We start from the raw sequence: 13,683 nt of genomic DNA, 5'->3' as shown, positions 1-13,683 counted from the left end.
CTAGAACCCTAGCTTAAAGGTCAAGGTCACACTTTGAGATCAAAGGTCAATAGGATTTTTTTCCTGTCCGGTGTATAACTTTGTCATGCAAAACAGGATTTGAATATCAGTTGGCACAAACATTTCCCTGGATGAGACAAGATGTTGTGCGCAAAGCCCCGGCTCTAGGTCTAAGGTCAAGGTCATACTTGGAGGTTAAAGGTCAAATTCAAGAATGACTTTGTCTGAGCATTTCTTCTTCATGCATGGAGGGATTTTGATGTAACTTGGCAGAAATGTTCACCACTATGAGGCACACTTTTTTTAGAATTATGTCCCATTGTTGTTACTATAAATAGATTATATTGTAACTTTTTTATTACTGGCCATAGGGAAAAATTGAGACCACTTTTCTGTGGTACAACATGCACGGTACATCCAAATTTTAGGTGTATTTTGATCTATCTCTACTGGTAAAGAGTTTCTCGTGGACTTATATTTTATTTTATTTTTTTTTTTTTTTTTTTTTTTTTTAGGGTTTATTTCACTTTGTTGTTACTATAAATATCTTTTATGATAACTTTTTGTATAATCGGCCAAAAAAAAATTCCAAATGAAAACAACTGAACGTTTTTATATATGCAAATTTTAATCCAAGTGCTTTGTTATATTTTATTGTATATATAGTACAATATTGTTCATACATCATTGACAGGTATCAGTTCATTATGTTATACTGCAGAAGAGAAAATTAGGTGCCTTCCAGTAGGGGACTTTGTATTGCATGGCAATACTTCATTCACTTGTTATTATTATATTATATAAAGGATGATTAAAGATACAGTAATAATATTGAAAATAATAATGATAATAAAACACAAGTATAGTGAAAACTTCAGGAGTTTTTTGTGCTGACAAACAATATTTTTCTAATTGGAAACTGGGTTTCTTGTATTCAGGTAATCCACAATATTTGAACTTAAAATTATTGTGTTCCATCTATACTGAATTTTCATTTTCAGTATGTTGCCAAAAGTTACTTTCTTTCATGCTTTGCTTTGTAACTTTGAAATGCACATACTGTTTTCAATTTTTAGACAAATGTTATTTACAGTATTCTGCAAGCTTTAGGTGAGTGAAAGTCACAATTTTCTGAAATATCACAATTCTCCAGACAGACTTTGAAAAAATAAAAACTTGCATATTTCTTAAAGTAAGTTTATCATTATTTCATTATTGTGAAAATAAGTTTCTGATTATCTTATTATTGTGTCTGATCAACAAATATTTTTCTATACATAGAAATGCCAAAAAAAAACTGAAAAAAGGTATAACTTTAAAAGTTATCAATTATATATCAATTTAAGATAAATTACATTGTTTCCCCTTCTCACTAATTGATACACTTGTAAGGTAGACTGACTCTCCAATAAACATTGACCCTTGTTAATTGGAACCATACTGTGATGGTCATTAGCCCCCAACTGTGCAGGTGAAGACAGAAATCCCTTGGCCCACTGCCAAAATCTAGGCCTTTAAGTGCAATGATAACAGGTGAGCGATATAGGGCCTTTTTGGCCCTCTTGTTGACTTCTGCTACTGTATTGGAATTCTATGCCGACTACTTATATGCAATAATATTCATAAAAAGCAGCTCTCGCGTGTGAAATTTGTAAACTGGTCTTAGGTTGCGGCGACGCTTATAAAATTTTGCGAGTGTCTGCATGTTGTTTGAGCATGGCTTCAAATCCGAAACAACGGAAGATCCAGAACTATTTCAAGACTGAAAAAGGCTGCTGTCCAACCTATTTTACAGGAACTAATTGATAATATATTTAAAAGTAAAAGTCCCCATTCTCAGTATCTACAATTGAGTCATCGTTCCTGTTGTTAAAAGTACTCAATGCGGACAGCAATGAATTTAGTTTGAAATGTGCAATCTGCGAAGCCAACAATGTTGATAGTGTATGGGCGAATGAAGGTGCCATAAATATTAAAATAATAAAATAAAATTGCTAAAACTAGATGGTTTTATTTAAACCTCTATTTACCCCCAGCTTTTTTCACATTTTTAGCTCACCTGTCACGTAGTGACAGGGTGAGCTTTTGTGATCACCCTTCGTCCATTGTCTGTCCGTTGCCCGTCTGTCTGTCCACAATTTCCTTGTGAACACGATAGAGACCACATTTTGTATATGATTTTAATCAAACTTGCACTCAACTTATATGGGCATAATATCTCTGTTCCTTTCGAAAACTGGCCAGATCCCATCATGGGTTCTAGAGTTATGGCCCCTTAAAGGGCGAAAATTTGCTATTTTTGGCTTGTGAACACGATAGAGACAATATTTTGCAATCAACTTTAATCAAACTTGCACACAACTTATATTGGCATAATATCTCGGTTCCTTTTGAAAACTGGCCAGATCCCGTTATGGGTTCCAGAGTTATGGCACCTTAAAGGTCCAAAATTTGCTATTTTGGCTTTTGCAGCCATATAAAGACTTCATTTATGGTTTGATTTGATACAAACTTGCCAAATATCTTCAACAACAATAAATCTTGGATTCTATGATGAATCTGTCAGATCCAATCATAGGTTCTGGAGTGATTACCTCCCCTGATTTTAATCAAAATGGATTTGTATCAGTAAGTACTTACAGGACTCATTTGAAATTTCATTATTGTCATTAGTTGGACTCGGACAGTTAGGGTAGATAACCGTGGACTGATTTTATGTCAAGTTACCTCCCTTTAATATGCCCCGCTTCGAAGAAGGAGGGGTATATTGTTTTGCAGATGTCTGTCGGTCGGTCGGTCTGTCGGTCGGTCGATCTGTATGTAGACCAATCCGTTTCCGGATGATAACTCAAGAACGCTTGGGCCTAGGATCATGAAAGTTGATAGGAAGGTTGGTCATCACCAGCAGATGACCCCTATTGATTTTGAGATCTTAAGTCAAAGGTCAAGGTCACAGTGACCCTGAACAGTTAAAAGGTTTCCGGATGATAACTCAAGAATGCTTGGGCCTAGGATCATAAAAGTTGATAGGGAGGTTGGTCATGACCAGCAGATGATCCCTATTGATTTTGAGGTCAGTATGTTAAAGTTCAAGGTCACAGTGACCAGGAACAGTTAAACGGTTTCCGGATGATAACTCAAAATTGCTTGGGCCTAGGATCGTGAAAGTTGATAGGGAGGTTGGTCATGACCAGCAGATGACCCCTATTGATTTTGAGATCAGTATGTCAAAGGTCAAGGTCACAGTGACCAGGAACAATAAAACGGTTTCCAGGCGATAACTCAAGAATGCTTGGGCCTAGGATCAGGAAAATTGATAGGGAGATTGATCATGACCAGCAGATGACCCCTATTTATTTTGAGGTCATTTGGACAAAGTTCAAGGTCAGATTGGCCAGGAACAGTTAAACAGTTTCTAGATGATAACTTGAGGACGCTTGGGCCAAGGGTCATGAAAGATGATAGAGAGGTTCATCATGACCAGCAGATGATCCCTATTGATTTTAAGGTCAGTAGGTCAAAGGTCAAGGTTACAGTGACCCGTGTAAAATAGTCGAACTACGTTAACACATTACTCTTTATTGATTACACTATAATGAAGGCTCCAGCAACTGAAATGATACAGAACAAAACATATACATACACATTTAAACATATATTCACATAATATAAACTATAACACATTCCCGTGTCTTCTTTCAAATAAGAAAAATAAAATGTAATGAAAATACTAAATATGTTACAAGGTAAAACATAAAAACAACCACACTACAAATACATACAAAACAAGCATTACATTTAAAATCATCAGAAATCAAAAAGTAGCAAAAAGTAATAACATGTAAACAAAGAGAACAAGTAGCTTATGTGAACAAGTCCTGAACTTCTACTTAAGTGAAAACTCAACAGTCCTTAATTTTCATACATTCTAGTCATTTAGTAACCAACATCACTACAGTCCACCATTACTGAGTATTTCCACAAGGTGTCTAGAGTCTGCACCAGCCTTAGTCAAACAGTCAGAAATCTGTTTGTTTGTCTTAACCCATATCACTTCAATGTCCCCCGAGTTCACATTTTCTTTAATACTAGCAAGATCTACTCTCAATCTCTTCTCTGTAATCAATTTGGTAGAATGAATATTCTGACTCAGGGATTTGTTGTCCGTGTAACATTTAATAGGTATAACTTTCCTTTTCCTGCTTTTATAATTTCATATAGGATGCTTCTAACGAAGAAGCAGGCATCCAGCCCTTCAACTAAGGCTAGAGCTTCAGCAGCCAGAGTACTCTTAACTACTCTCTTAATCTTCTTAGATGCCCAAGATATGGGACAGAGCTTGCCATTTGGACCTTTCAACAAAATCAAATATCCACCTGCACTAGAAACCTTATCAGACAAGTTAGTGTATGATGCATCTGTGAAAAGTAACAATTCAGATTGATCAAGTGAACCTACTGATGGAAATGCTAACTTGTATTGGATGCTCTTGCTTTTCCTTATAACTTTATTCAGTTTTGATTGTAGTTTTGTGTCACACAAATGAGTGCCTGTTGCAAGATCTAACACATCAAAACAAATATCTGGCCTAGTTTGCGTTGCTATCCAATGCAACTGGCCCACTACTTCAGGGTATATTTGATCTTTCATGTTTCTTGAATCAGTTTTCATGTTCACTGGTTTCAATTCATCAATGTAATCATGTTGTTGTACAAATATTCCACCTTGTTCATCACAGTCCTGTTCAATATGGAGTCCAATATACCTAAAATTACTATTCAATTCTTTTCCGAAACAGAACTTCCTTCTGAGAATTGATATTACCGAATCTTTGAACTGCTCACTACCAGCCCATAAGAAGTCATCCACATGCATAAGAAACAGTCCTTCTAGCTTCCCTTCATGAAACCAATAAAACAATGCCGGATCTAGTTTTGACTGCTCACATTTCGATTCAATCAGTTCTTTCTTTACACTCAGAAACCAATTTCTAGAAGCATCTACAAGTCCATACACACATTTGTTCAACTTCCACACAACTGAAGCATCAAGACCACTTTCCTTTGGGGGTTGCACAAAAATTTCTCTGTCAGTTTGTTACCCTTGTAAGAATGCAGCTTTGATATCAATCGTATGAATACCATAACCTTTGGTGGAGGCTGCAGCAAGAAACAATCTCAAACTTTCTTTGTGTACTGTCGGCGAATCAGACTTAACATCACCTTGCTCTTCAAAGCCTCTTACTACTAGCCTAGCTTTTGTGATTCTTCCACTCTCTGTTACTTTTTCAGTGACTACCCATCGCGTTGACATCAATGACTGATTATCTTTAGTAACTTCTTTATAAACACCAAACTTTGACCAGTTTTCAAGTTCCACTTCCTTAGCATGTTTAACACTTTCTTCAGTATGCCTTGATATTGGTACATGAACAGTATTAACTTCTTCAGTATCACTATAATTTTGCCATTCATCACTATCTTTCACAAAGTCTTTTCCAGAAGAATTACCTGTGCATTCATCTCGAACATTCAAGTAGGCCCAATTTTTTCCTGTAGCTTTACCACCTCTACTTATAACTTTAGCTTTTACCCATGTGTCACTACCTTTCTCCTTGTACATAATTGTTTTTCCTATTGTTGGTATCTTTGGCTTCACCACAGGCTCAGCTTGTAAAGTTGCACCAGTTTCATCTTCATGGACAGGCTCTACTTGCCTATTTGGACCAGGTTCATTTTCATGTTCTTCATTATCTGAGTGTGGGCCACTGACAGTCTCTTTTTCCTCATTATTGTCAAAGTCACTTTCATGATTTGAAAATTTGCTTTTATTGAGTTTATCAGAATTCTCGATGTCAGCATTCTTTTCACCCATTCCGAATTCAGAACCACATCTTATAAGCCTACATGGATGTACCCTGACATAGATACTCCCATGTCTCACAAATACTACTTTACCATCCTGTCCAATAACAGTCCCTGGTCCTTTCCATCTGTTATCGTCATCTCTCTTATAATATACTCTATCACCATGCTGATAACACTCTCCTGATGCCCGGATTTTGTGCCTTAAAGCTCTCCTGATTCTTTCAGATGATTCAGCTTGTATAAATGCACGCCTGCTAGAGTTAAGAGCATTCAGATGACGTGCAAATTTTTCACTTATTGTTTTATTCTCGAGCGCAGGAGGCTTGTCAGTGAGAACACCCGGAAGATTTGGATTAGAGCCATACACAAGTTGATAAGGACTCCATCCATACACCATAGACAAGCTGTTCTTTGCATTCACAGCCCACACCAATGCAACTTCTAAATCCAAACTTGGTTGATCTTCCAGAATCTTTTCCACGCAATCATCAACCACGGCATGATTACGTTCACAGATATCATTCTGCCAAGGACTGTAAGCAGCTGTGTTCATCACTTCAATGTTCAAATTTTCACACATGTCACGAAATATTTCATTAGCAAACTCTCCACCGTTATCTGCCAAAAAACGCTTGGGAGGACCCATGCCACTACCAATCCACAATGTCATGATTTTCTCAGCAATCACATCTGGAGTTTTTCTTCTGATAACAGCCGCAAGGCTGAATCTAGTTGCTAGATCAATCATATGAAGAAAGTAAACATTGGGTTTCCACTCTTTCAAGTCAACAGCGACAACTTCATTGAATTCACTTGCTAGTGGAAGAGATACCACTGGCCTTGCTGGAGCCTTCTTATAACGCTTGCAGATCTCACAGCTCTCTGTTACTTCATCAACACAATCTAGATGCTCTTCTGTGTAACCACCAGCATCTCTAAGAAGTGACTTAAGACGCATTGCTGAAGGATGAGCAAATTGTTTGTGCAATTTGACAATTACATGCTTTTTATCTTTTGACTGACTAGTTGATATCAGAGCAGATGATGTTTCATCTACATCAACTTTGACCTGATCTATTGGTACACAGTAATGACCAGAGGATGTGCATTGTAACTGAACTTCTCTTCCAAAAATGGAAGCACTGTCATTTTCAAGGTCAAGCTTCATTTTTGCCTTTTTCATTGAGTCTTTGCTAAGTAGTAGAGGAATATCACTTTCAACAACGTCAGCTTGTATTTCACACTCGACACCAGCAACTGAACATGGAAATGTCACCTTTCTTCTTGACTTCAGTACTGTACCTCCACCAAACTTGTACATTGTATCACTCGGCTGTTCAACAATTTTGTTTCTAATAGAAGTGTCAAGTGAGTCCATGTAACAGTTCATCCATGTTTCACCTGTAACAGTGGATGTACATGCACTGTCAAGCACTGCTGAATTAGCTGATTCGGCCAGTAGTACAAGAGTTTCTTGGGGTTTATTCCCTGTGAATAGAACAGCTTTTTCAACACTTTGCCTAGCCATATTTTCATAAGAATGTGGACAATGTTTAACTAAATGTCTTATTGAATCACAGCTCAGACATCGTAGTGGTTTACCATCAGGTCCATCTGGATTAATAGGCTTTGAATTATTTATGCCCTCACCTAAACCACGTCCTCGGCTGAAACTACCTCTGTATCCCCAACGATTTCCTCTATTGGCTGAGTTTCCTCTGTAATTCTGGTTGCCCCTATAGTTTCCAAATTTATTTCTTGCATAGTTTACATCCTCAGACATCATATTAACAGATTCAACTTTAATCCCACTAGCATCAGCCATTTCTTTACTAGATGCAGCCTGTTGTCCGAAGAATTTCTTGAGAGACCAGGGTTCGACACTAACGGTGTCCCGGGGGCCCGAGGATCCCAAATTTTGAGGAGGAACACCAACTTTTAAAAGCTGGGATTCCGGCTGGATACCTATTTTTTTTGTCAATGATATCCAAAAAGTAAAAGATAAATACCTGTTTGAAAAATATTTTAACCCTTTCCCACATCGATACGTTTATCACCGTATCTATCGATTACCAAACAGAAACGTATTGACCCGTGTCTATCGGTTACCCGATAGAAACGTATAATACCGATTAACGGCCATTTGAACAGAATCGTTTTATCCCGTGTCTCATAATCAATCGCTTTATCGTTCTTTTCCTAAAGAAACAAATTCCGGATGTTTACTAACTCAAAATTGGGATTTCGTCATCATTATTTACGTACAAGATCATGTGGTTACTATTTAAATATATCGAGTACTTTACAAAGAAAGACACCGGGGTTTTTTCCTACAAGTGCACGACGCTACCGGTACGTCATGGAAAATTACTGAGAAAACTGCTTGCAACTGGCCGGTTCGCACCGCGGGACTTTCCTCGTTCTAAAATAACAACCTAAGTATTTTTAAAAGTGTTAGGTCATGAAGGTCACGCGTGATACATGCAGATTTTTCCTGAACATCAATTTGTGTTCACGAAGGCTTGGAATTTATGGCCTTACATAACGGGAAGTGTTAATCAAAACAGAAGGACCGCGGCTTCCAAATATTTTATGACACCCCAAGAGTTAATTGCAGCGGAAGTCACCCGTGATGTACCGACGTTTGATCATCAAAATATTACGTAATATTATCTAAAAATATTTTAATTTTTAGCACAAGAATACTGTAGTCGGTTACGAGTCTCGATCTCGGTGATCTTTTTGCACTTTCAGAAATTTTACGATCCGTTATTTTTGTAGTGTAGTGTTATTCAGTTTGATGGTCGGTTGTTTTTATATAAATACTTACCGATTCCGATTCGGAAGATAAGTCTATTAACTATAAATCAAGCTTTCAAACATCAAAATGAAATTGTATATGAATTTCAATGTGAAAGTAATCCAAAACAGAATTTTATGCCTAAAAATATAATTCCCTTACTTTAACACATTATATCTTCAAACCTCAAAGAGAAACTACAATAAATTTTGTATCATCGGAAATATAAATGCCAGGTAATATTAAGATTTCATATTCTAAAATATATGAAGAGAAGTCAAGAATTTCAAGAATTTTTTTTTCGATATTTTAATTTTTAGTGGTTGTCACAATAGACTTGACAATGATTATATCTATAAGATACAGGTGTCTCCAAAGTCGAGACCTTGTCTTGACATTGGCAAACATGTAAATTGATATCAGTTTGGATACATTCTTCTGTAGTAGTTAAGGTGTCAGCCACTCAATACAGAGGTTGCGGGTTCGAATCCCACTGGGGTACGACCGTAACTTCTCATAGGACATCTGTTGTGATTGTTTTTATATATCATATTATGAGGGATCCCAAAGCCTGAGGAGGACCCCCAGATTTAAAAAGTAGAGATTCCTTTGGGAACCTTGTTCAAATAAGTTAGTGTCTAACCCTGGAGACGCAGACATCTGTGTGAAAAGAGAATCAACTTCTTTATAGTTTACACCAGTCAGTACTAATTGTCTATCTTTCATTTCCAGCTCTGAACATTCTAATAATTTGAAAGCCAATACAGATTGCGGCAAGTCCATTTTAAACTTTTTTGTCTTGTTTTACAATTTCTCAAATTCTGTAACATAGTCTTCCATTGAAGACACTTTGCTCCGTCTGAATCTGTCAAATTCAACATAAGCTTCATAAGCTTCACTAAGTTCATCTTTTTTGAATATTTTGTCCAAAAACTCTATCAGCTTGGTAACACCATCATCTGCATTCAACACATCAACTGTAATTTCACTGAACACTTTATCTCTAACTGAGTTTTGTCCTTCTTCTGGAAGTGACAACGCTATTGCCAAGCCCATTTTCTTCTTCTCTAGATCTGTTAAAGCCTGCCATACTTTAATCTCATCAATCCACCTGCTGTAAGACTTTTGCGCTGTAAATGCAGGTGGAACTTTATAGTTCAAGGATGACGCCATGATGTACGCTATTTTTGTTCTAACACTACACACACTGATACAAGTCACACACTGAGAAAGTTCACACGCTATTCATGCCACTATTGACACTCTCATAAGTCCTATAAACTCTTGCTCTGCCACCATGTAAAATAGTCGAACTACGTTAACACATTACTCTTTATTGATTACAGTATAATGAAGGCTCCAGCAACTGAAATGATACAGAACAAAACATATACATACACATTTAAACATATATTCACATAATATAAACTATAACAACCCGGAACATTTAAACAGTTTCCAGACAATAACTTGAGAACGCTTGGGCCTAGGATCATGAAACTTGATGGGGAGGTTGGTCATGACCTGTAGATGACCCCTATAGATTTTGAGGTCTGTAGGCTAATGGTCAAGGTCGCATTGACCTAGAACAGTTAAACCCTTTCCGGACGATACCATAAGAACACTTGGGCCTATGATCACTAAACTTAATAGTGAGGTTGATCATGACCAGCAGATGTTGTTTTTGAGGTCAAAGGTCAATGTCACATTGAACCAGAACAGTAGATCTTTTTTTTACAGTGAGCAAATAATTTCTGTTCCTTGTGCAATTACTGAATGCATCAATGTGGGGGTGGGGAGGTGCATTTCGTGTTCGATGAGCTCTTGTTTCAAATTAAAATGGGTATATCAGATACTGATCTGAAATTTCATTTACACCGGTATTTATAACCATCGGTGTCTCTTGGACTTTTGCCCATGTCCCCTATTGACTTCTTGCCTATTACTGCTATGCATTGGGGGAGACAAAAGCATCTTCTAGTTAATACTGGATTTTAAATGAATGTACATAACTTGTTGAAAGCCCAAAGTGGAAATGTTTATATGTGTGATTTTGTTGTTGCAGCCACTAGAAGAAACAGACATTGTCATAGCAACCAATAAAGCTAATGGGGAGGCAGCACATCTTAGTTGTATAGAAATTGATGGACAATTCATTTTATGTGGCGGGTCAAAAAATGTCCATTTATTGTTTAGAAATAAATGTAAGTACTTTTTGATTGGATTTATATACCATAACTTCTTATTATACGCCCGTTTGAAAAACGGGACGTATTATGGGAACGCCCCTGGTGGGCGGGCGGGCAGCGTCCACAGACTTTGTCAGGATAATATCTTCTTCATGGATGGAGGGATTTTGATGAAACTTGGCACAATTGTTCATCATGAGACGGAGTGTCATGCGCAAGAACCAGGCCCCTAGGTCTAAGGTTAAGGTCACACTTAGAGGTCAAAGGTCAAATTCAAGAATGAAAACCTTGTCCGGAGCATATCTTCTTCATGCATGGAGGGATTTTGATATAACTTGGCACAAATGTTCACCACCATGAGACGGAGTGTCATGCACAAACACCAGGTCCCTGGGTCTAAGGTCAAGGTCACACTTAGAGGCCAAAGGTCAGATGCAAGAATGACTTTGTCCGAGCATTGCTTCTTCATGCATGGAGGGATTTTGATGTAACTTGGCCTAATTGTAAACCATCATGAGACGTAGTGTCATGCACAGGTCCTTTCTTTAGAATTACGTCCCTTTGTTGTTACTGTAAATAGCTTATATTGTAACTTTTTCATTACTAGTCGTAGGGAAAAATCGAGACCACTTTTCTGTAGTACAACATACATGTTACATCCAATTTTGAGGTGTATTTTGACCTATCCTTACCTGGTTTTTAAGATTAACTTCCCTTAGTTGTTACTATTAATAACTTACATTGTAACTTTTTTATAATTGACAGTAGGGAAAAACCAAGACCACTTTTCTATGGTACAACATAGATGTAACTTTCAAATTTTATGTGTATTTTTAGGTATCTCTACCTGGTAAGGAGATTTTTTGTGGATTAAGAAAAACAAAAGAATTACAATAATTTCTACACAACCACAGAATTAAAATTCCATTAGCAAATACAGGTGATAGTGTAAAGAAATTTGCTATGACGGCGTATACTGTGACATTCTGGCACTCTTGTTTTTATTGATCTTGTGTAGGTTAGGTTGACAGTCTTAAATTTATTCAATAAGGAAAGTGTTCGCATGATTTATGTTCTACTGTTGTACCATACAGAGTTGAGATGTGCAAGAACAAGCTATATCAATCGATAAACCACAAGAAGGCCTCACTTATTTTCATTCTTGCATGCTCACAAAATAATTATGCTGATCTTTATACAATACATGGTAATAAACCTGTTGTTGTTATTTAGAAAAAAATAATGTGAGTATTGTCTGTCACCAGTCTGCTTGTTTAAACAGTATTTATTGCAGAATGTACAATGCTTGATTTAATTCTTTGTTTAAAAGACAGACACTCAAGGTAGGTAGAATCAAAGTCTAAAGCATTCACTAGTTAAACTGCTATCAACTGCTCTGTATCAATTTTCTGTTTATTTAAGCATGTAAGCTGTATGAATATCTGTCTGTCTTTTCATACTGCCAGTCACCTCCTGCAGGAATTATGGGCAGGGTATATGTAGGTGTTTTGTGAGGGATAGAAGTATTAAAACGGAAAGACTGCAAGAGTCTGAGAATAACTGTGTTGTTAAAACGTATTAAAAGATAAAAGAGTAAAAGGAGGATACAGACAACTGCAGTTAATTAGTATCAGAGTTGTGCTACTGCCTGGTTAAAGGGAAGAAGAAGGAATGCTTGTAATAATTTGAACTGACATGAACTTATTGGTGACTGAGGGGATGCATGTGTCTAGGTAACTTGGCAGTGGCTTCTAAATATATGGGAAGGTACGAAGCAGATGATCATGTCAGACATGAAAAGCTTGGAATTTAGATGTCTTTTGTCAAGGGTAAGCAAGTCATTGTCAGTATACTAATATAGCATAGTAAATGTTGCTAGTGTGTGCATTTCACATCTGTTAAGCTGGCTAATTCTCATTGTAGCTGATATAGACAGATATGTAGAACCCAGGTATAGAATAGCAACTGAAGTGTGTCATACAGTGATGGAGGCTTTAGATGAAATGACTGAAGAAGACAGACACAGGTAATAACCTTTTTCTTCTATAGACATATAGGGAAAAAACTGTCCTGATGGACACACGTAGGAACTGTTTGATGAGTATTTAGCTCAACTGTCACGAAGTGACAAGGTGAGCTATTGTGACCGCTTGATGTCCATCGTGCGTCATCCGTCATGTGTCGTCCGTCGTGCGTCAACAATTTAAAAAAAATCTTTTTCTTGAAAACCACTAGGCAGAATTACACCAAACTTTACAGGAATGATCCTTGGGTGCCCCCCTTTCAAAATTTTTCAAAATTGAATTACATGCAGAACTGGTTGCCATGGCAACCGGAAGGAAAAAACTTTAAAAATCTTCTTGTCCAAAACCACAGGGCCTAGGGCTTTGATATCTGGTGTGTAGCATCATCTAATGGTCCTCTACCAAAATTGTTCAGATTATCCCCCTAGGGTCAAATATGGCCCCTCCCCGGGGGTCACATGGTTTATATAGACTTACATAGGGAAAATTTTGAAAATCTTCTTGTCCAAAACCACATGGCCTTGGGCTTTGATATTTGGTATGTAGCTTCATCTAGTGGTCCTCTACCAAGGTTGATCAAATTTAATCCCCTAGGGTCAAATATGGCCCTGCCCCGGGGGTCACATGGTTTATATAGACTTATATAGGGAAAACTTTGAAAATCTTCTTGTACAAAACCACATGGCCTAGGGCTTTGGTATTTGGTATGTAGCATCATCTAGTGGTCCTCTACCAAGATTGTTCAAATTATCCCCCTAGGGTCAAATATGGCCCTGCCCCGGGGGTCCCAAGTTTTACATAGA

The 13,683-nt window shown here is 37.3% G+C and overlaps 1 protein-coding gene and 1 long non-coding RNA gene across 4 annotated transcripts in view; one reads left to right on the top strand and one right to left on the bottom strand.

The window, feature by feature from the left end:
- Positions 1–13,683, top strand: part of LOC123549145 (uncharacterized) — a 114,691-nt gene that overhangs the window by 16,731 nt on the left and 84,277 nt on the right. For all 3 annotated transcript variants that reach the window (XR_006686010.2, XM_053546629.1, XM_045336990.2), the window contains 2 exons: positions 10,733–10,871; positions 12,780–12,882. Coding sequence is in view for 2 of the 3 variants with exons in the window: in XM_053546629.1 (XP_053402604.1) it covers positions 10,733–10,871; positions 12,780–12,882 (242 nt within the window). In the remaining variant the exon portion in view is untranslated. The remainder of the gene's footprint in view (positions 1–10,732; positions 10,872–12,779; positions 12,883–13,683) is intronic.
- Positions 1–13,683, bottom strand: part of LOC128557949 (uncharacterized) — a 58,223-nt gene that overhangs the window by 1,736 nt on the left and 42,804 nt on the right. The window lies entirely within an intron of this gene.

This window comes from Mercenaria mercenaria, chromosome 6, assembly GCF_021730395.1.
Source record: "Mercenaria mercenaria strain notata chromosome 6, MADL_Memer_1, whole genome shotgun sequence".
Lineage (NCBI taxonomy): Eukaryota > Metazoa > Mollusca > Bivalvia > Venerida > Veneridae > Mercenaria > Mercenaria mercenaria.
Note: the sequence above shows the minus strand (reverse complement) of the source record. Positions and strands in the feature narration are given on the sequence as shown.